Source organism: Phocoena phocoena, chromosome 2 (genome assembly GCF_963924675.1).
Source record: "Phocoena phocoena chromosome 2, mPhoPho1.1, whole genome shotgun sequence".
In the NCBI taxonomy this organism is placed as follows: Eukaryota; Metazoa; Chordata; class Mammalia; order Artiodactyla; family Phocoenidae; genus Phocoena; species Phocoena phocoena.
The window spans coordinates 139,130,395-139,151,594 of NC_089220.1; the positions used below are offsets into that span (position 1 = coordinate 139,130,395).

Sequence of the window (21,200 nt, forward strand, 5' to 3'; positions counted from 1 at the left end):
ATGTGAATAGTCAATACCTGTCTCTGCTAATACCCTTATTAATATGAAGACCATATCTTAGAAATGTGGCAATAACGCAGATGCCAATCTCTAGAATAAATAGTTCCCATAGGCTAATACGCTAAGGAGGATGATGAGCTGTCTTATGATAACTTCCCCTTTTTAGCAAAGTACCTTGGCTTACTTCCTTGATCAGTTTTTCAGAATTTCATAGATGTTTCCAGCACCACCTTCTGTGATGACATCTCCCAAAGGAAGTCGAGCCCAGAAGCTGAAGCTGCCCACTTTAACACGAAAGGGGACACTGGAGGTGCCGTCCCCTACAGAGAAGGACTGGTCTAAGGATGATGAAGAGGATTGGGTCTTCAAGGGTCCAGATCAAGAGCAGGATTCCCTACCTCAGCCTTATCGAATGATCAACAAGCTAGTGAACTTTCTGTTTGACCACTCGTGGGAAATTATTGAGGAGAGGGATGCATCGAGGAAAGCTGAGCTCAGCCGCATCCAGCCCACCATCTACCCTCCACTTCTAGAAAGCAAGGTATGGAGCAGCTGACAAGGCGGCCTTGTTTCTGAACTGAGTGTTAATAAATGATAACACCTGATCCAGGGAAGGAATTACTACCAGGAACCTTCATTCAATAGGACAGTGCATTTTTGAAAGATTATAGGCATGCTGGTGTTGATTAAAATAGATCTAGTAATTGCCTGGGGAAATGGGTGTTCTGGTTAATTGAAGATTATACAGATGTGTCTTTTACATCCTATTGTTATGTAAAAATCTTTCAGAGTGTATTAATCACTCCCTTGCTTGACGGTTGAAAATCTGCCAGTGTGTCAGTTATAGTTCTTACCGGTGTTCTAGTTGAATAAAGTACAGGGAATGGGGCCACTGGTCCACTCACCACAGGGCCTGTGGTCACGCTTAGTGTTGTGAATGAGCATTTATTCTCAACTTCTTTGTTTTCTCTGGCCCCTTTCCCCTAAGAGTAGAATGCCATGACTTTCTTGATGTTTGGGCAAGATATTTAGATGGGCACTGTGTTTGGACATGATACTATAACTAGGAGGGACCTGCTTCCCTCTTTGAAAAGTTAGCTCATATTACTTGCAGATGGTGATACCTGAAAAATCATTCCTTTTTTCTATGTTTTTCTTTTCCCAGCTCAACAAAATGCCGAATTGTATGGCTATTTCCCAAGACTATGTGTTTATTGGAGGAACCAAAGGATTCTCCATCTATAATCTGTACAATGCTAAACGAATATATGTTTGGGAGAAACTTAAGGTTGATGTCACTTACATCTGGGCCACAGATTTGGGGAGTGAAATACTTATTGCTTCTGTGGATGAAATGGGTACACGTTCTTCATCTTCCTTTTTAGCCTAATTTATAGGTACCTGTAGACTGTTGTTCAACGTAATCTCCTTTCCAGGCATGGGAGGGGCCAGACCTGGAGAGTTCTCCCTGGTCATGTAGTATTAACTAACATCTGCAGGACAGTATGGTGTGCCAGGCACTATTCTAACATTTCACACATGTTGGCCTTCACAACAGCCTTAGCAGGTAAATACAGTTTATTATTATTGTTTTTCAGAAGAGGCAACTGAGGCCTGGGGTTAAATAACCTACTTGAGGTAATGCAGAGAGTAAGTGGCACAGGCAGGATTTGAACCAGGCAGTGTGGGCCCAGAGTCCACATCCTTTCCAGCACTCAGCAATCCTGCTGCTCATTTAAGCCAGGCTTGCTTTTCTTCCTCAGCCTGAGGATGACCCAGACATGGGGACCATAGTATAGAGAACTATGGACAGTGTCCTGGAAGGTATGTGTCTGCAGGAGAGTGACCTGACCCAACTGGCATTTTAGGAAGAGCACCCTGATAGGAGTTTGCAAAAGTCAAATGGAGAGGTAGAGAGACCAGGAGGAGCTAGTGCATTCATTTAGGAGAGAAATTACGAAGGCCTGAACCAAGGCAGGGGCTGTTAAAATGAAAAGAAAATTGTACTGTAGTTCTGTAAGATGTTAACATTAGGGGAAATGAGGTGAGGGATTATAAGGGAACTCTGTACTATTTTTGCAGTTTTTCTCTAAGTCTAAAATTAGTTCAAAATAAAAAGCTTAAAGAAAGGAAAATATAGTAGAAAAACTTGGTGAGTGATGGAATATATGTATGGGGTCAGGGAGTAGGGTGGTATGTGAGGGTAAGTGAAGAAAAATTACTCCTTTCCTCCTTAGATAATGGGGTGGATGATGATGTCATTACTTGATAAGCAATTTTAGGAGAATAAGATTTCAGGGGTCTGTGAGTTGAGAAATTCCATTTGAGCATGCACATCTTTGAGGCACCTGGAGTGGGAATGTTGATACTCAGGAGGAGTTTGGTGTAAAAATAGGACTGCATTTATCACACTGCATTATATCTAGTTAGTTTCCTGTCTGTGTGATTCTCAATGTGATGAATTTGAGGGCAGAGACTGCCTTGGTTGCCCCTAGCACATTTGTGGTCATGGAGCAGATATCCCATGAATGTTTATTGGGTTGAGTTAGACTGTCACCCACAGTGATCCAGATACCTCTGCAAGGTCATTATTATGGCTGTAGGGGCAGGTTATGAGTGTCTGGGAGGCACCTAAAGAAAGAGGCAAGAAGTCATGGTGGATGATGATCACATACTAGAGCCCTTAGGTTAAATGAGAATGAGAATGACAAAATTACTTATTGTATCAACAAAATTAACTGCATGAGGAGCCTGTTGGGCTGTGAGAAATGAGGCACATAGAAGAGTAAGATGTGATCCTTTCCCTCAGAGAATCTGTGAACTCACTCGAGGAATAAAAAACACTCACAGGAAGCAGTTGGATAACAATGTGAAACACTATGGGATGATGTGCTAAAACAAGTGAATAGAAATCACGAGTGGATTGGTGTGGCCGAAGTGCTTACAAGAGGATTCTAGAAGAAGAGGGTAGGGCCAGTGTACACCGAGACGACCCAAGAGGGAGAATAACTTGAACATTTCAAGTGAGGGGTGGAAGAAGGCAAGGAGTCCAAGATGATCACGGGTGGTGGAGGGGCCGGGCAGGAAGCCTAATAATGCATGAGTTTATCATGATATCTCAGAAAGTCAAATATAAAATTTCAACTTTTCTTCGGTTCACCTGCCTGTCTTTTACTCTTACTTATTTTTCTGTTTCAGGTATCATTAGACTATTTTATTTTTATAAGGATGGCCTTTACCTCATCAAAGCCATCAATGAAGCGGTAAGCTCATGTTCTTTCATCTGTAGCTGGGCCAAAAGCCGTAGAAAATCAAGTTTACTTTTAACATGGATGCAATGACAGCCATCCTAGAGTAGAAAGACATAGAGACCTCCCTGGCCAGAGAGCCTTCTCCAAAATATCCAATTAAAAGATCCCTCACCATCAGAGGGTACATACTGAATGCCTTGGATTCATTTTCCCGGTTGTCAAGAGAAGAAAATAACTAAGGAACTCTGGTCCAGATTGAGCACCAGACCAACATGTCTAATAACTGCTTACAAGTCCCTAAAATTTCCAGGCTGCTTCACATCCTGTTCCCTTGTCCGTGCTGTTCCCTTTGCATAGAAGATTCTCCTTGTCTCCCTACCTACTGTGTGTACCTCTTAAATTTCTCTCATTCTTCAAGACCAGCTCAAATATCCCCTCCTCTGAGATGCTTTCCCTGATATACCCAAGAGAAGTTGATCCCTCCCTCCTCTGTGCCACCACCATATAGGAAAGAATTTCTATCACCGTGTTTTCTCTACCCTCCACACTTATTTGTTTATATGACTGCTTCTTCTCCTGGATGTAAGTTCCTTGAGGGCAGAGGACATGGCTTATTCACCATATATTTCTTGTTTCTAGTACATTGCCTGCATACTATAGGTTCTTAGAAAGTGTCTTTTTTTTTTAATTAATGAATCTTAGAAAGTGTCTTTTTTTTTTTAATTAATGAATCCAAAAAAGAGGCGGTATTGCTCAGAGTATATTTTTAGTTGTAGTTTGTTTTATAAAAAATACTATTGATGGGCACCAAAGCAATTCAGTGGGAAAAAGAAAGTATTTTCAACAAATGATGCTGGAATGCTAGATAAACAAATGGGGGAAAATGAACCTCAACCCTACTTCACATCATATATAAAAATTAACTTGAGATGGATTATAGACCTAAATGTAAAGGCTAAAAACATTATCCTTTTTGAAGAAAACACAGGAAATGTTTTTTGCAACCTTGGGGCAGGCAAAGATTTCTTAGGACATAAAAGGCACTATCCATAAAAGAAAAAACTGAAATTGGACTTCATCGAAATTAGATACTTTTAATTCCTCATGACATATACAAAAATTAACTCAAAACGGTCATATATCTATATGAAAAATCTAAAACTATAAAACCTCTAGAAGAAAACATAGGAGGAAGTCTTTGTGACCTTGAGTTAGGCAAAGACTTTTTAACTACAACACGAAAACCACATTCCATACAAGAAAAAAATTGATAGATTAGACTTCATCAAAACTAAAACCTTCTGGGCTTCCCTGGTGACACAGTGGTTAAGAACCCACCTGCCAATGCAGGGGACACAGGTTCAATCCCTGGTCCGGGAAGATCCCACATGCCGCGGAGCAACTAAGCCGGTGCACCACAACTACTGAGCCTGTGTGCTGCAACTACTGAAGTCCCACGCCTAGAGCCTGTGCTCCACAACGAGAATCCACCTCAATGAGAAGCCTGCGCACCTCAACGAAGAGTAGCCCAGACTCACCGCAACTAGAGAAAGCCCCCACACAGCAACAAAGACCCCATGCAGCCAAAAATAAATAAATTTATTTTTTTAAAAAAACCCTAAAACCTTCTGCTTTGCAAAAGACATTGTTAAAAGAATAAAAAGGCAAGTCATAGACTGGGAGCAAATAATTGCAAGTCTCATATCTGATAAAGGACTTGTATCCAGAACATATGAAGAACTCTCAAAACTCAAAAGTAAGAAAACAACCCAGTTTTTAAAAATGAGCAAATGTCTTGGGGAAAAAAGGACAGTTTACTAAAGAATATATAGAGAGGGTAAATAAGATGTTCCCCATCATTAGTCATTAGGGAAATGCAAATTAAAGTCATGAGATATCACTGCATGTGTATTAGAATGCCTAAAACTGAAAAGACTGACCATACCAAGTGTTGGCAGAGCTATGGAAGAGCTGGAACTCTCATTCACTGCTGGTGGTAAAGCATAGTGTCACAACCACTTTGGCAGTTTTTTTTAAAAGTTAAATATACACCTAGCATATGATGTGGCCGTTCCACTCCTAGACATTTACCTAGGAGAGATGAAAGCATATCTCCATACAAAGACGTGTACGTGAATGTTCACAGCAGCTTTCTTTGTAATAGCCAGAAACCAGAAATCACTCAACACCCATCAACAGGTGAATGGATAAGCAAATCATGGCACATACTGCTCAGCAGTAAAAAGGGTGCACATAACAACATGGCTACATCTCAGAATAAATAGGCTGAGTGAAAGCAGAGAAACAAAAAAGAATACATACATACTGTACGATTGCATTTATGTAAAATTCTAGAAAGTACAAACTAATCTAGTGACAGGAAACACCAGTTTTTGCCTGGGGTGAGTTGGGAGAGGGGTGGAGGGAAAGCTTACAAAGGGGCAGGAGGAAACTTTTGGCAGTGGTGGATATGTCCACTTTCTTGATTGTGGTGCTGGTTTCAAGGGATACACATGTCTAAACTAATCAAACTGTATACTTTAAACATGCAGTTTATTATGTTATCACATCCCTAATAAAGCTGCTAAAAAATTTAAAACTTATGCTCGTCAAAAGATGCTATTAAGGACTTCCCTGGTGGCACAGTGGTTAAGAATCCATCTGCCAATGCAGGGTACACGGGTTTGAGCCCTGGTCCAGGAAGATCCCACATGCCGCGGAGCAACTAAGCCTGTGTGCCACACTACTGAGCCTGCATGCCACAACTACTGAAGCCCACGCGCCTAGAGCCCATGCTCCTCAACAAGAGAAGCCACTGCAACAAGAAGCCCACGCACACCAACAAAGAGTAGCCCCCCGCTCACTGCAACTAGAGAAAGCCCACATGCAGCAAGGAAGACCCAACACAGCCAAAATTTAATTAATTAATTTTTAAAAAGATGCTATTAGAGTTCTGTCAGTATCAGGGGCAGAGAGCAGACCCCAGAGAGCTCTGAGAAACCCCACCGCCACCCTGCCTAGTGGCCCTCACACCCTAGGAGGAACCACAGCTGTCACAGCCGGCCCCAGTCACCATGACCACAAGCCTGAGCAAGGAGGTGGAGACCCAGCAGCCCACAGCCCTCCACACTGCCCACACCTGCACCGCCCGTGCAAGGAGCTGCGTCTGCTGGTGGGGACAAGGAGATTATGGCAACAAAGGTTTGGGGAACAGTCACATGGTTCCTGTGAACAACAGATACGGTTTCACCACCAGTAAGGACACAAAGGAAGAGGTACTTGGACAACAGACTCCCATAAAGAATAACCCAGGAAGTGCCTTTGCCGTGTAGGAGATAGACCGTGGAGTGTGATGTTGTTGAAGGAGAAAGGGTGCAGAGGCTGCCGATGTTATAGGCCCTGTATGATTCCAGTTACATGAAATTTAGGAACAGTTGAAACCAAGCTATGTTGGTGAGGAAGAGCAGAATGTTGGTTGCCTATAGAGGTGTAACTGACTGAAATAGGGCACTAAGGAACTTATACCTTGACTGTGTGTTAGTTACATGGATGTATACATATGTCCAAACCCATCAAGTTGTACATTTAATATCTGTGCCTTTAACTGTTTTTATTTATTTTATTTAACAAAGTACTTTATTCTTTTCTTAAAATTTATTTATTTTATTTATTAATTTTTGGCTGCGTTGCTGCATGCAGGCTTTCTCTAGTTGCGGCAACTGGGAGCTACTCTTTGTTGCAATGCGTGGGCTTCTCATTGCGGTGGCTTCTCTTGTTGCAGAGCACGGGCTCTAGGCGCATGGGTTTCAGTAGTTGTGGCATGCAGGCTTCAGTAGTTGTGGCTCGTGGGCTCTAAAGGGCAGGCTCAGTAATTGTGGCGCATGGGCTTAGTTGCTCCGCGACATGTGGGATCTTCCCGGACCAGGGGTCGAACCCGTGTCCCCTGCATTGGCAGATGGGTTCTTAACCACTGCGCAACCAGGGAAGTCCCTTTAACTGTTTTTATTTTATTTTATTTATTATTATTATTTTTTGCGGTATGCGGGCCTCTCACCGTTGTGGCCTCTCCTGTTGCGGAGCAGAGGCTCTGGACGCGCAGGGTCAGCAGCCATGCCTCATGGGCCCAGCAGCTCCGCGGCATGCCGGGACCAGGGCACGAATCCGTGTCCCCTGCATCGGCAGGTGGACTCTCAACCACTGCGCCACCAGGGAAGCCCCAACTGTTTTTAAATTTTCTGTAAAAAGAAATCTCTCTTAAAAAAATACAGGGAAGGGCTTCCCTGGTGGCGCAGTGGTTGAGAGTCCGCCTGCCGATGCAGGGGACACAGGTTCGTGCCCCGGTCCGGGAGGATCCCACATGCCGCGGAGTGGCTGGGCCTGTGAGCCATGGCCGCTGAGCCTGCGCGTCCGGAGCCTGTGCTCCACAACAGGAGAGGCCACAGCAGTGTGAGGCCCGCATATCGAAAAAAATAAAAATAAAAAAAATAAAACTATAAAAAAAAAAAAAAAAAAAAAAAATACAGGGAATACTCATCAACTGATTTTAGGAGACCAGCAAAACTGTGATATCCAAACTTGACAGGGACATTAAAAAAAAAGTAGTGTTGGTGGATTAGAACACACCAAAAGTGCTAAAAAAAAAAGTTAATTCATTACATATTTTTTTAAGGACTTCATTATTACCTCTAGAAGTTGCTAGGGTACAAACTCAGTATTCTGAAAACTGATTAGGGAGAGCATCAGCATTTATCTTGACTTGCCCATATAGGCTGTATTTCGGGGTAATCAAATAGTTGATGATGGAAAAATGGAAAGATTTTCTTTATAGAAGAATTCTAACAAATGCAAAAGGAATGATAGAATTGGGGGATATCAGTTTTGTAGCCATTTTGCAGAGTAATGGTCTAGGTAACGACCATCAGTGCTGATGGGGGACTTTATAACTGATGAGCCAGGATGACACCTCTTGTCAATGATCACCATGAACATTATTAAAAGAAAGAACAGGGCTTCCCTGGTGGCGCAGTGGTTGAGAGTCCGCCTGCCGGTGCAGGGGACACGGGTTCATGCCCCGGTCCGAGAAGATCCCACATGCCGCGGAGCGGCTGGGCCCATGAGCCATGGCCGCTGAGCCTGCGCGTCCGGAGCCTGTTGCTCCACAACGGGAGAGGCCACAACAGTGAGAGGTCCGCGTACCGCAAAAAAAAAAAAAAGTAAAAGAAAGAACAGCTAGCTATTATGAGCCTCCTCATGTGATGCCGGAGGGAGACACCAAAGACCTGTGGAGTATTCTGGCCTTTTGTTTTAATTGAGTCTAAGTCTAATCAAACCTCTAGAACTGGTTGCTGGTTTACAGGAAATACATGTAAACAATGCCATAGGATGCAATCAGTCCAATCCAGAAAGTGAACTAAAGATCCCATATGCCACAACTAAAGATCCTGCATGTCACAACTAAGACCTGGTGCAGCCAAATAAATAAATGAAATAAAAATAAAATGAAAGAAAAACAAAAATTAAAAATGTTTAAAACTCATTCTCGTTAAATAATTTAGGGGACTCACCAGCCTAATTTGTCTAGCCACCTTATGTTGCTAGTCTTAGAGCTCCTTAAAAGTATAGCACAACCGTACACATTGAGTATTTTTCACCTGGCCCAAAGTTTGAGCAGGTTTCATTGTAGGGTTACATTCAGTCTCTACTTAATATGGACTGAATGTTTGTGTCTCCCTAAAATTCATGTTGAAATCCTAATCCCCAATGTGGGAGGTGATTAGGTCACGAGGGCAGAGTCCTCATAAATGGGATTAGGGCCCTTATAAGACCAAGAGAGCCCCCTCAACCCTTCCACCACGTGAGGACATAGCCACAGGTGGCAGGTGGTCTATGAGCCAGGAAGCTAGGTCTTACCAGACACTGAATCTGCCAGAAATCCTTGGAAATCTTGGATTCCCAACCTCCAGGACTATGAGAAATAAATGTTAATTGTTTATGAGCCACCCAGTCTATGGTATTTTGTTTTAGCAGCCCAATCAGACTATGACACTACAGTAGCCTAGACAGAGCCTTTTTTCAAGCAACTTACCAGAGTTTTCAGTGTCATGTAGAACTTGTTTCAGCTCATTTTGAATATCTGAGTGGTGGCATAGGTCTGTAGGGTTTGCAAACCCGACCAGGAGATCAGATAGTATGAAATCACTACAAATCATCAGGAGTACTTAAGAAACCAGGAAATAAGTCCCAAACCCTTTAGACAGAAAACTGAGTTCCACTTCTTTACTTACAATCTTGTCTAATTCCTGTGCAAAAATGGAAAGTTTGAAGCAGTTTGAGGCATCTTTTTATGCCTCAAGTTTTAAAAGGATTTATTTCCCTGGTGTGAACTACAAAAAGCCCTGAAATACATTCTCTTCTGTCATCAGGCTGAACTTCCTCTATCAGTATCTCTCTTCCTTTCAGGATGATACCAGCAAGCAAACCACCTGTATAAAGGTGGAGATTTCTGAAGGAGGAGACTTTGCAGCCTTCCTCCTACAAGGTAAGATTAACCAAAGGCTCTTAAGAAGATTCAGATTTGCAATCTCTTCCAGATAATCACTTTTCTCCAAAACCTTTTAAACTTCATTTATTTATTTATTTAGGCTATGCAGGGGGGGGTGTCTTACTTGCAGCATGCGGGATCTTTGTTGCGGAATGTGGGTTTCTTAGTTGTGGCATGTGGACTCTTAGTTGCAGCATGCGGGATCTAATTCCCCGACCAGTCATCGAACCCGGGCCCCCTGCATTGGGAGCACGGAGTCTTACCCACTGGACCACCAGTGAAGTCCCAAACATTTTATTTAGAAATAATTTACAGAAGAGTTGCAAAGATAGCACAGAGTTCCCTTATACCCTTCACCCAGTTTCCCTAATGCCAACATTTAACAAAACCATGGTACAGTTGTCAAAATTAAGCAAATAACATTAGTATAGTACTATTATCTACAGTTTTTTTTTCACGTTTTGCCAGTTTTTCTTCTAATTTTTTTGCTCCAAGGTGCAATCCAGGATATCATATTGCATTTAGTCATCGTCATATTATCTATACCTATTTGTGATGTCTTGACCTTGCCTTGTTTTTCATGACCTTGACACTTTTGAAGAGTACCAGTCAGATATTTTGTGCAATGTCCCTGAATTTCAGTTTGAATTTTTTCTCATGATTCAGCCAGGGTTAAGGATTTGGGGTAAAGTCCCACAAAGGAACTTTTTGTTGTATTATATCAGGGGTATATGTGATAGCACTACTGCTGATGTTAACCTTGATCATTTAGTTAAAGTGATCTGCCAGTTTCCTCCACTGTTGAGCTACTGTTTTTCCCTTTCCATACTCTAAGTAAGTCCAGACCACACTCAAGGGGAGAGGATGTAAACACCATCTCCTGGTTGTAGGAGGATCAAAGAATTTTGAGACATGTTGAAATCTCCACAGTGATTGATAAAAAACTGGGGGGAGATACTTTGAGACTATGCCCAGCATTAAAGTTTAGGCTCTAAACTTTCGTCTCTAAGGAGACTATTGTCTCCTTAGAGTTTTGCCCACCATTTGTAGCATTCAATGTTGGATCTTGCCTCTTGCAGTTATTCCTGTGGTAATAGAACATATTTTATTCAAATGATTGTTAGCTTGATTTTTAATTTTTAAATATTTAGACATGCAGTATATGGGCCTCCATGTATATTCTTGCCCCAGGCCTCTCATATGTTAGGTGCTAGAGAAAGACACATATTTTATAATGCTTTATGCATCACAAGAAACTTATGTACTATCTGTAGTATTTTCCTACGGCTGCCGTAACAAAGTACCACAAACTGGGTGGCCTAAAATAACAGATATTTTGTCTCTCACAGCTCTGGAGGCTGGCAGTCTGAAATCAACGTGTCTATATAGATTACTTTTTTAAGGAAACATTTAGCCAGAATCCCATTATAGGAAAGTAACTTTTCCCAGGTTGGCAGGAGTTCAGTATAGAAGCTGAGCATGTTTCTTTGATGAGATAGTCTCACAACCACCCCATGGGTTGTCATCTCCTTAAATATTGGTCAGAAGAATTCTCTGGGGCATCTCTCACAATTCTAACCCTTTCTCAGCCATACCCCTCTCAGTTATTGATTCTATATATGCCATTTTCCTCCCCAGACGGGAATAGCTGTGAGACAAAACATCAGGGGAATTTACCATTGGAACCTAGAAAACACAGAGACCAGGCAGCACAGACAGTTTGGTTAAAAACTGTTACCTCAGTGCTGTGAGTGAGAGGCCCGTTTCCTTTAGAGGCAGTGGCCTGAGGAGAGGAGCTCTGCAGCTCTCCGTGAGTGAGGACTGGCAATAACCATTGCAGAACTACATCTCCTTCCGCTTGTCAAAGTTGCTGTTCTGAGGGTGCCCGCTGGTCTCTGTGCCAACCTTCACAGAGGTTCTGTGAAGACGGGCCGTTTCTCAGGGGAAACTTGTTGCCTGCTTGCAGTTGCTCAATGGTTCCTTGGTTTCCTAATGCAGGAGCTGGGGATATTTGGCTGGATGTGTATAAATTGCCTAAGGAGTCTTGGCTCAAGGAAGTGGAGCACCTCCAACTCACCATAAATCCAAAGAAAAAAGTCAGACAGCTGCAACTGGTAGGCAACATCCCTGTTTTCAACTGATATGTTTCTCCCTACCCTTGACCCACATCTAGCCTAACTCCTCCTTGCAATTTCAAGATGAAGGAGGCCTTCTAGAGGCCATAAGAGAGGACAAGAGGCACACTGGCCCATGTCTCTCAAATCAATTTGCTGTGGTTAAAATAAGATGTTAAAAAGAAGAGGTGTCATTGTATATATGTACCACATCTTCTTTATCCATTCATCTATCGTTGGACATTTAGGTTGGTTCCATGTCCTGGCTATTATAAATAGTGCTGCAATGAACATTGGGGTGCATGTGTCCTTTTGAATTATGGTTTTCTCATGGTATATGCCCAGTAGTGGAAATGCTGGGTCGTATGGTAGTTCTATTTTTAGTTTTTTAAGGAACCTCCTTACTGTTCTCCACAGTGGCTGCATCAATTTACATTCCCACCAACAGTGCAAGAGGGTTCCCTTTTCTCCATACCCTTTCCAGCATTTATTGTTTGTAGATTTAAATGGGTGGGATGGTGGGGAGGGGGGAGAGAGGGAGGTCCAAGAGGGAGGGGATATAGATATGCATATAGCTGATTCACTTCATTGTACAGCAGAAACTAACACAACATTGTAATGCAATTTTACTCCTATATACATATATATATATATTTTTTTTTTTTTTTTTGGAAAAAAAAAGCAGAGGTGTTGGAATCCGGTGTCTCTCTCGTCTAGGTGTTGCCTCTCCACCAAGAGCACTCCCAGGCATTTCTCTGGAAGTGTGTCTTTTTTTTTTTGACTCTATTAGATATATTTTTTTTCCCTCCTGGGTTGAAATAATCCTTCCATGTCTCCCATTCCACTAAATTCCCCAGATTATGGTATAAAAGGGTTATTCTAAATATACAGTAAGTCCCCTACATACGAACCTTCAAGTTTTGAACTTTCAAAGATGCAAACGTGCCTTCACATGTCTGGTATACATTGTCACATGCGTGCATCCTCTACAAGTGGCTGTGCTTTTGTGTACTTTACTGTACAGTACTGTATAGAGCACAGTAGTACAGTATCTTTATTTCAAGCCCAGGATGTCCAGAAGCAAGAGTAAAAGCAGAGGAGATGTAGCCAGTACTACTGTACTTTTCAAGGTACTGTACTGTAAGATTAAAAATGTTTTCTTTATTTTTTGTGTTTCTTTTTTATGTATTAGTTGTGTGAAAAGTGTTATAAACCTATACAGTGCAGTACTATATAGCCAATTGTGTTAGTTGGGTACCTAGGCTAACTTTGTTGGACTTAACGAACAAATTGGACTTACGAACATGCTTTCAGAATGTAACTCGTTTGTATGTAGGAGACTCACTATATAGGAATACATGCATTCTTCATTTATTCTTAGAAGGTAGGAACTCTACCATTTCAGTTTAATTGTATGTGATCCCTGGGCTTCATGCCATCTCTTTAAAATATAGTTTTTCAGTAAATATTATTTTAAGATGTAATTTTCTTTTTTTTCTTTTTTTCCATTTTGGCTGCATTGGGTCTTCGTTGCTGCACGCGGGCTTTCTCTAGTTGTGGCGAGCAGGGGCTACTCTTAGTTGCAGTGCACGGGCTTCTCATTGCGGTGGCTTCTCTTGTCGTGGAGCATGGGCTCTAGGTGCATGGGCTTCAGTAGTTGCAGCACGCGGGCTCAGTAGTTGTGGCTCGCAGGCTCTAGAGTGCAGGCTCAGTAGTTGTGGTGCACGGGCTTAGTTGCTCCGCGGCATGTGGGATCTTCCCAGACCAGGGCTCGAACCCGTGTCCCCTGCATTGGCAGGTGGATTCTTAGCCACTGTGCCACAAGGGAAGTCCCTAAGACAAAATTTTCTCATCTATCTGATGTGCACTTATTTTTTTAATCAACAACAACAAATATTCATTGAGCATGCCTTTAAAACTACTGTATTAGGTGCTAAAGAATTAGTGAAATTATTAATATAGGAGACCAAGATTGAGACTCAATGATGCCGAGCTCATTGAGTGGCTGTGAATAAATGCCTTTTCTCTCCAGTGAATGTCTTCATAGCAGGGTGTGATTTTGTATCCCTGGGAGAGTTACTGGCCCAGAGACCTTCTCCTCTAAACTCTTACAGAAATTATTCTCTATACCTCTCTTTGACACTTCTCACATACTATCTGGTTGTGCATGGAAGTCCTTTTCTCCTAACTAGATGATAACTTTCTAGGTTGTTAAGACCATAGCTTCTGCTTCTTTTTATCAACCAACCCCATGGTATCCTACTTGGTGCCCAACAGATACATTTTTTGAGGGATTAATTTATTATCCAAGTGGGAGAAGCATCTTGGAATGGGGGTGGTTTCTCACCATAATTCACTGTTTCTATACACTGAGAAGCAATCAACTAATGCCAGTTACAGTGGTAATTCGTGTCCTATGAATTGTATTTAGAGTTACTTAAATATAATTGTCAACATCACTGATATATTTTGCCAATCAGACATACTCGCTTCAACTTAGATTTTTGTAATAGTCTCCTAATTGATCTCCTCCCCTCTACTCATATTTCCTCTTAACGTCACTAATGATTTCTTGTTTCCCCAAATACATTTTAAGATCCTAGAGGACAAGGATCATGTGTTAAAATCCACAGGGCAGAAGACCACACAAATATTGGTCCTCCATGTCTACAGGATGAGTTCACATCTCACGAAAATAATTGGGGGGAAGAAAGAGCATCTCAAAGGATTGAAGGAAGAAGGAGAACATATACCAAACCTATTGTGAATTAATTTCTCATTTTTCTCCTCAGAACACTCTTGATCCCGTGACTGCAGATAATTTAGAAATGGTAAGAAACTTTAAAGGAAATCTCCAAAGAGATTTAAGTTACGTGTTAGAATTTTTATTTTGATTTTAAATTTACCTTAAATATCAAATATACCAATAAAATGTTCTACCAGGGCACTATTTTCAGATTCTCTGTGACTTAATCTTGTGCCTCATTCCCTTGAAGATGGCCCCCTATCCTTGAGGATAATTGACCCAAGTCATTTGTTCAGAGATGGGTTTCCCTGAAGGTAAAGGAGGTTAAATTTCAGGGCCCCTCACTTGTATGGCCCCTTCCAAGGCCATAGGAGGGGCCCTAGCAGTATGTTCACATGACCACATACTTTTGTAAAATTGGAAAAAGTAACATGTTTTAACCGTAATCACTTAAGACCACCATCTCTTCTCACTCAAACTTCCCCTCTGTCACAATTTCCCCCAGATTGAGTGGTATTAGGGTGGTCATGGGCATTTTGTATTCAAACTTTTGTGTTCTCTTTCTTACAAAGACCCCTAAATCATATACACTTCAGGCCTCATGAAATCCAATTTGCCTCTGCCAAAATAACAGCCCAATCCACCAAACTGAGGGATTTTTTTTTGGTGTTGGAGGTTGTCTTTGTATTGGGATACCGTAGAGAACAGAGTGGCTTCCCTGGAGCTTCCTGGCTCTCCCTCTGAGGCAGAGAGCATACCATACTTTCCAGAGGCTTAGCTCTTGGGATTCTGGCCTATCAGAAGGGCAGTGGTGAACTTCCAAATGGAAGTCTCTTTCTAGAGTCCTTTCCTTTTTCCCTTCTAAAATTACATTATGTTTCAAATTATACAAATAATATGTGAACACATCACTCTGGGAAAAGCCAAGTAATTCAGATAGAGCAGCCCTCTCCAGAGGTCATCACCATTATTATCTTGGTGTGTGTTTTCTAGGACTTTAGTGTGTATTTTTATTCTGATATCAGTTTATTTAGAAAAATATAGTTTCATTTTATGGGAATTTTCTTCTATATAAGTGGCATCATACTATATATATTTTCTTACAAATTTGCATTTTTATACTAATCAACTTATTGGCAAAGTTTTGCAATGTCCGATAAACCTACCTTGTTCTTCTGACATCCTGTGTACTATTCCTATTAAGGATGTACCATAGTTTATTTGGCTGTTTGTCCATTGAGGGTGGCTTTTATATAATGCAATGAAAATCTTTGTAAATTCTTCTTTGTATACCTGAGTGCTTCTGAAGGATATATGCTTTTTTAGTTTTAATGTGGATACTGTTAAATTGTCCTCCAAAAATGGCATGACAATTTACATTTAATCAGTAATTCTCCACAGCCTCGATAAATTTGATATTAATTTTTTGTGTGTGCAAACTGATGGAACAAAATGGCATCTCGTGTTAATTTTCATTAATCTCATATTTTTATTGGCTATTGAGGTTTTATCTTCTGTGAACTGCCTGTGAATTCTTTGCCTATTATATATTTTCTTACACTCTGTTGTTTCCCTTTTTACTTTGCTTATGTGCTTTTTTGTTATAAAGAAGTTTTAGATTTTGATATAATCAGAATTTTTAACCTTTTCTTTACAGCCATTGCACTTAAGAAGGCTTTGTCTATCTCAAGGTTATAAATAAATTCTCCTGTGTTTTCTTCTAATACTCTTCATAGTTTTTTTTTTTTTTTTGGACATTTCACTCTTTTATACACATGGGAGTTTCTTTTGTGAATGGAGCAAGGAAGAGATCAACTTTTATCTATTCTTTTAAAATAGCAATTGCCACACAAATATTTTTGAGTAATCCTTCTTTTCCCATTTGTTTCCTGACCTTATCATTCATATGTACGACCTTTATCATTCCTGTGTCCTTGCCTACACCAAGACCTTATGAACTTTGCAGAATGACACAGGCATTTAATGCTACAAACTTATATCTAAGTACTGCTTTAGCTGCTTCCTTTAAATTTTGATATGTTATATTCTCATTTTTGAAAATACTTCCTAATTTGCTTTTTTATATCTTTTTTGACCAGTGGATTATTTAGAAGCATGTTATTTAGTGTCCAAATACTTGAGATGTTCCAGACATCTTTCTTTTCCTTTTATTGGTCTCTAACTTAATTCCATTGTGATCAGAGAACATACTTCATATAATTTGAAACCCTTCAAATTTATTAAGACTTGTTTTATGCCCAGAATATGGTTTATCCTGGTAAGTGTTCTCTGTGCACTTGAAAAGAATGTGTATTCTTGTTGTTGTTGGTCCAAGTTATTCAAGTCTTCTATATCCTCACTGCTTTCCCTTCTGCATTCTTACTGATTTTCTGTCTACTTATTCTGTCAATTATTGAGAGAAGAGTGTTGAAATCTGTGAGATTGTAGATTGATTTATTTCTGCTTTCACACCTAAGAATTTTTGCTTCCTGTATTTTGAAGCTCTGCTATTAGGTGCCTAAACATTTAGAATTTTATGTCCCCTTGAGAATTGACCATTTTATCATTATTCAATGACTCTTTGATCACTGGTAATATTCTTTGCTCTGAAATCTATTATGTCAGATATTAATACAGCCACCCCAGCTTTCTTTTGATCAGTTTACAAGATGTATCTTTTTTCTATATTTTTAATATATTGGTGTCTTTTTTTTATTGGTGTCTTTATATTTACAATGAGTTTCGTTTTGACAGCATATCGTTGGGTCTTGCCTTTTTATACAATCTGTCAATCTCTACCTTTTAGTTGGGGTGTTTAGGCCATTTATATTTAATGTGATTATTGATATGTTTAGGTTTAAATCTACCACTTTGCTATTTACTTTCTATTTGTCCCACCTGTTTTTCTTCCTTATTCCTCTTTTTCTGCCTTCTTTTGAAATGAGTGTTTTTAATGATACAGTTTTATCTCCTTTGTTGGCTTATTAGCTGTGCCTTTTCTTTATTGTAGGATATAAACATTTCTTTTAGAGGAGATGTTAAATTGAGTCTTCCAGTTTACATAATGAAAATCAAACCACCCAAACCAGTTGCAGGTAGGTATAACTCAATGAATACTTTCTTTCCTTTTGCCATTGCTTTATTAGTTTTTTCATTCTCTGCCTTTCTCCACATTTCCCATCTTTTCCATTTATTGGCAGCAATATCTAATTGACAAGTATAGTTCTGAAGGTAATTTTTTAATTCATAAGCTCTGAGACCTAAAGATTAAAAATATAAATGTTACAAGGATACAGTTAACTAACAGAATTGGGATATCAGGAAAGAGACATCTTTCCCAAGTGCTAGTGGAGTTCATTCATTCCTACATTCCTGTGTTAGTTCATTCATCAGTGCCAATACTGCACCAAGCACAAAGATGAGTAAGACACATCTCCGGTGCTCTGAAAGCTGCTAGTGTACCAAGGGAGAATAGGAGGAAACCACCATAGTAGGATATGCTAAGTGCAACAATGGGGAACATCCAGGGCCATAAAAACATACAGGAAGGAGTAACTAACTCTGCCCAGGGAATAGGCAGAGGCTTTATCAGAAGAAGGGACATTTGGGAAGGTTTTGAAGAATAAGTGGGAGTTGGTTAAGAGGAGCAGAGGGGAAGTCCACTGTAGACATGGGACATAGAGTCTATCCTCTCAATATTCACATATTCAAAGATATACCTATATACCTATACACATATATTCAAAGATATACCTACAAGAATGTTCACTGCAGTGCTATTTATAGAGGCAAAAGACTGGTTAGATAAATCTGGTACACTCAGAATACTTTACAACCATTAAAAGCAAAGAGAGAAATGCAAAACACCAAGGGTAGCCAATTCACTCTTATAAAAGAACATGGTGATATGATTTGCTCCATCAAGATTTATTATAAAGCCACAGTAATTAAGACAAGGTAGAAAAAGAGATGAGTGAATAATAGAAATATATATAAAATACAGAAATATAAATAGATAGAAATAGTAGATAGAAAAATAGATTAATAAAACAGGATAGAGAGGCCAGGACAAACTTAAGCATAAATGGACACTTGATACCTGACAGAGGTGGTGCTACAGAGTAGTGAATGGTCATTTCAGTAAATGACGCTGGTTGTCCATATGGAAACAAAAGTGAAACTTGACCCCTGCCTCACGTGATATACAAAATTAAATTCCAGATGAATTATAGAAGTAAATATGAAAGACAAAGCAATAAAACTTTTAGAAAATAAGTCAATATCTTTATGACCTCTGGGTAGGGAAAGACTTTTTAAACAAAACTCAAGTACTTATATATAATAAAAGTTGATAAGTTTGATTACATTAAAATTGAGGACTTATAATCATCCAAAGACATCATTAAGAGCATGAAAGAACAAATCATGTATTGGGAGAAGATATTTGCAAAACATGTAAAACTTATGAATGGTCCACATCCAGACTATATAAAGAATTCCTACAAATTGTTAGGAAAAAGACAGATCATTCAGCATAAAACAGGAGATTATTCAAATGGCCAATAAACATATACAAAGGTGCTCAACATAATTAGTTATCAGGGAAATGCAAATTAAAACCATAATGAGATACCACTCCACACCCACTAGGATGGCTAAAATTAAAAGAGATTGATCATACCAAGTTGGTAAGGGTGTGAAATAATCAGACCTCCCATAGATTACAGTTAGCAATGAAAGTCAGTACAACCACCTTGGAAAACAGTTTAGCATTATCTGGTAATGTTGAAGATAAGTTATATCCTATGACCCAGCATTTACACTCCTAGGTAGGACGACCAAGAATATCATTTTGCCTGAGACTAAGGGGTTTCCCGGGATGTGAGGTGCTAAAACTGGGAAACTCCAGTTGGTGCTAAAACTGGGAAACTCCTGCACAAACCAGAATGAGTTGGTCACCCTACTTCTAGGTGTATACCTGATAGGCCTGCAAGTAAATGTGTACAAGGAGGCATGTACAAGAATGATAATAATGACATGATTTCCAATAGCCCCAAACCATGAAACAACCGAAATATCCATCAATAAAAGAACAGATAAATAAACTTTAGTTCACTTAATGGAATATTATACAGCAATGAAAATGAACAAACTACAGCTATACACAGCAAAATGGATAAATCTCACAAACAATATTAAGCAAAAGAGGGTACATATAGAGTTAACACTGTGTAATTCCATTGTGTACAGCTCAAAAGCAGGCAAAACAAAGCTGTAGTGTTTAGATGCATATTTAGGTAGCAAAAGTAAAATAAATGTCATGAAGTGATTACATAAAAGCCAAGACAATGGTTGCCGCTCTTCCCAGGGGGTTATGACTGGAGAAGGGCCCTTGGAAAGCTTTTAGGGAGGGGTGATAATCTGTTTCTTGACCTCAGTAGAGACAGATGTTTGCTTTATAATAATTTATTAAGACATATTTTTATGCTCTTTTCTGGATGTGTTATATTTCACAACAAGAAAAAGATTTACTAAATGAAAATAAGCAACGAACAACGAAGAAGATCTATAGTACTGAAATGAAGAGATCTCCCAAGACATTTTGTTAAGTCAAAATGCAAGGGTTCTAGTGTATGACAGCAATTCTCAAACTTTAACTGGATCAGACTCACTTGGAGGACTTGTTAAAACCCAAATTGTTGGGCCCCACCCACCGAGTTTCTGTTTCAGTAGGTCTGGGGTGGGGCTTGAGAACCTTCATTTCTAACCCTGCCAGATTCCTGCTGATCTGGGACCACATTCTGAGAACTGCTAGTTGATATATGCTATCATTTGTTTATAAAATATATACAAATGTACATGTAATACATATTTTAAAATATAATATAATACTGTATATATTATATAATATAATAGTATATTGCCATCTAGAAGGGGCCTCTTTCTAGAAATTGATGCAAGAAACTGATAACAATGGTTGCCTCTGGGGAAGGAGACCTGGGGCACAGTGAGACCTCCTGGGTAACTTGAGGGACCTGGGCACTTTCAGAAGTTCTGAAAGTTGGGCTGTGAACCCAGAAAATAAATCACTTAGTTTTACTGTGAATTTAGGAGCAGATGAAAAAGAAGGAAATGCAAGGTCACTGGGAAGGAGAGTGATAAGAAAAGTGATTGGCAGAGAAAGGAGATTTTTTTAAAGGAAGGTAGTTGGATAAATGTAAGCACAGGAAGACGCTGGGACTGTCGAATGTAGGTCCTCAGCAGCAGCTGAATAGCACAAGTAACGGCAGATTTGGGGCCTTGCTGGGCTGGGAGACAGCAACAGTGATCTAAGACCTCTAGTGACTCGTGAACATGTCCTTGGCCTCTGGAGATTCTGTAGTCTGGAAACAGGAAATGGCGGCGGGATGGAGATGGAGAAGTGGGAGGGGAGCAGCTGCCCTTTGCCTGTGCTCCGTGAGCTGGTGGAGTAGGAGAGGCTGGGAAGAGGACTGAACACCTGGGCAAAGCACGAACAGATTTCTGAGGATGAGGGATTCTGCAGGAAA

At 40.1% G+C, this 21,200-nt stretch overlaps 1 protein-coding gene across 2 annotated transcripts in view; it reads left to right on the forward strand.

Moving 5' to 3' along the window:
- The first annotated feature begins 238 nt into the window (after positions 1 to 238).
- Positions 239 to 21,200, forward strand: part of WDR93 (WD repeat domain 93) — a 38,855-nt gene continuing 17,893 nt past the window's right edge. For both annotated transcript variants that reach the window (XM_065872102.1, XM_065872103.1), the window contains exons 1-7: positions 239 to 541; positions 1,166 to 1,358; positions 3,199 to 3,263; positions 9,711 to 9,789; positions 11,791 to 11,906; positions 14,699 to 14,737; positions 17,663 to 17,747. In XM_065872102.1, coding sequence (XP_065728174.1) covers positions 239 to 541; positions 1,166 to 1,358; positions 3,199 to 3,263; positions 9,711 to 9,789; positions 11,791 to 11,906; positions 14,699 to 14,737; positions 17,663 to 17,747 — 880 coding nt within the window. The remainder of the gene's footprint in view (positions 542 to 1,165; positions 1,359 to 3,198; positions 3,264 to 9,710; positions 9,790 to 11,790; positions 11,907 to 14,698; positions 14,738 to 17,662; positions 17,748 to 21,200) is intronic.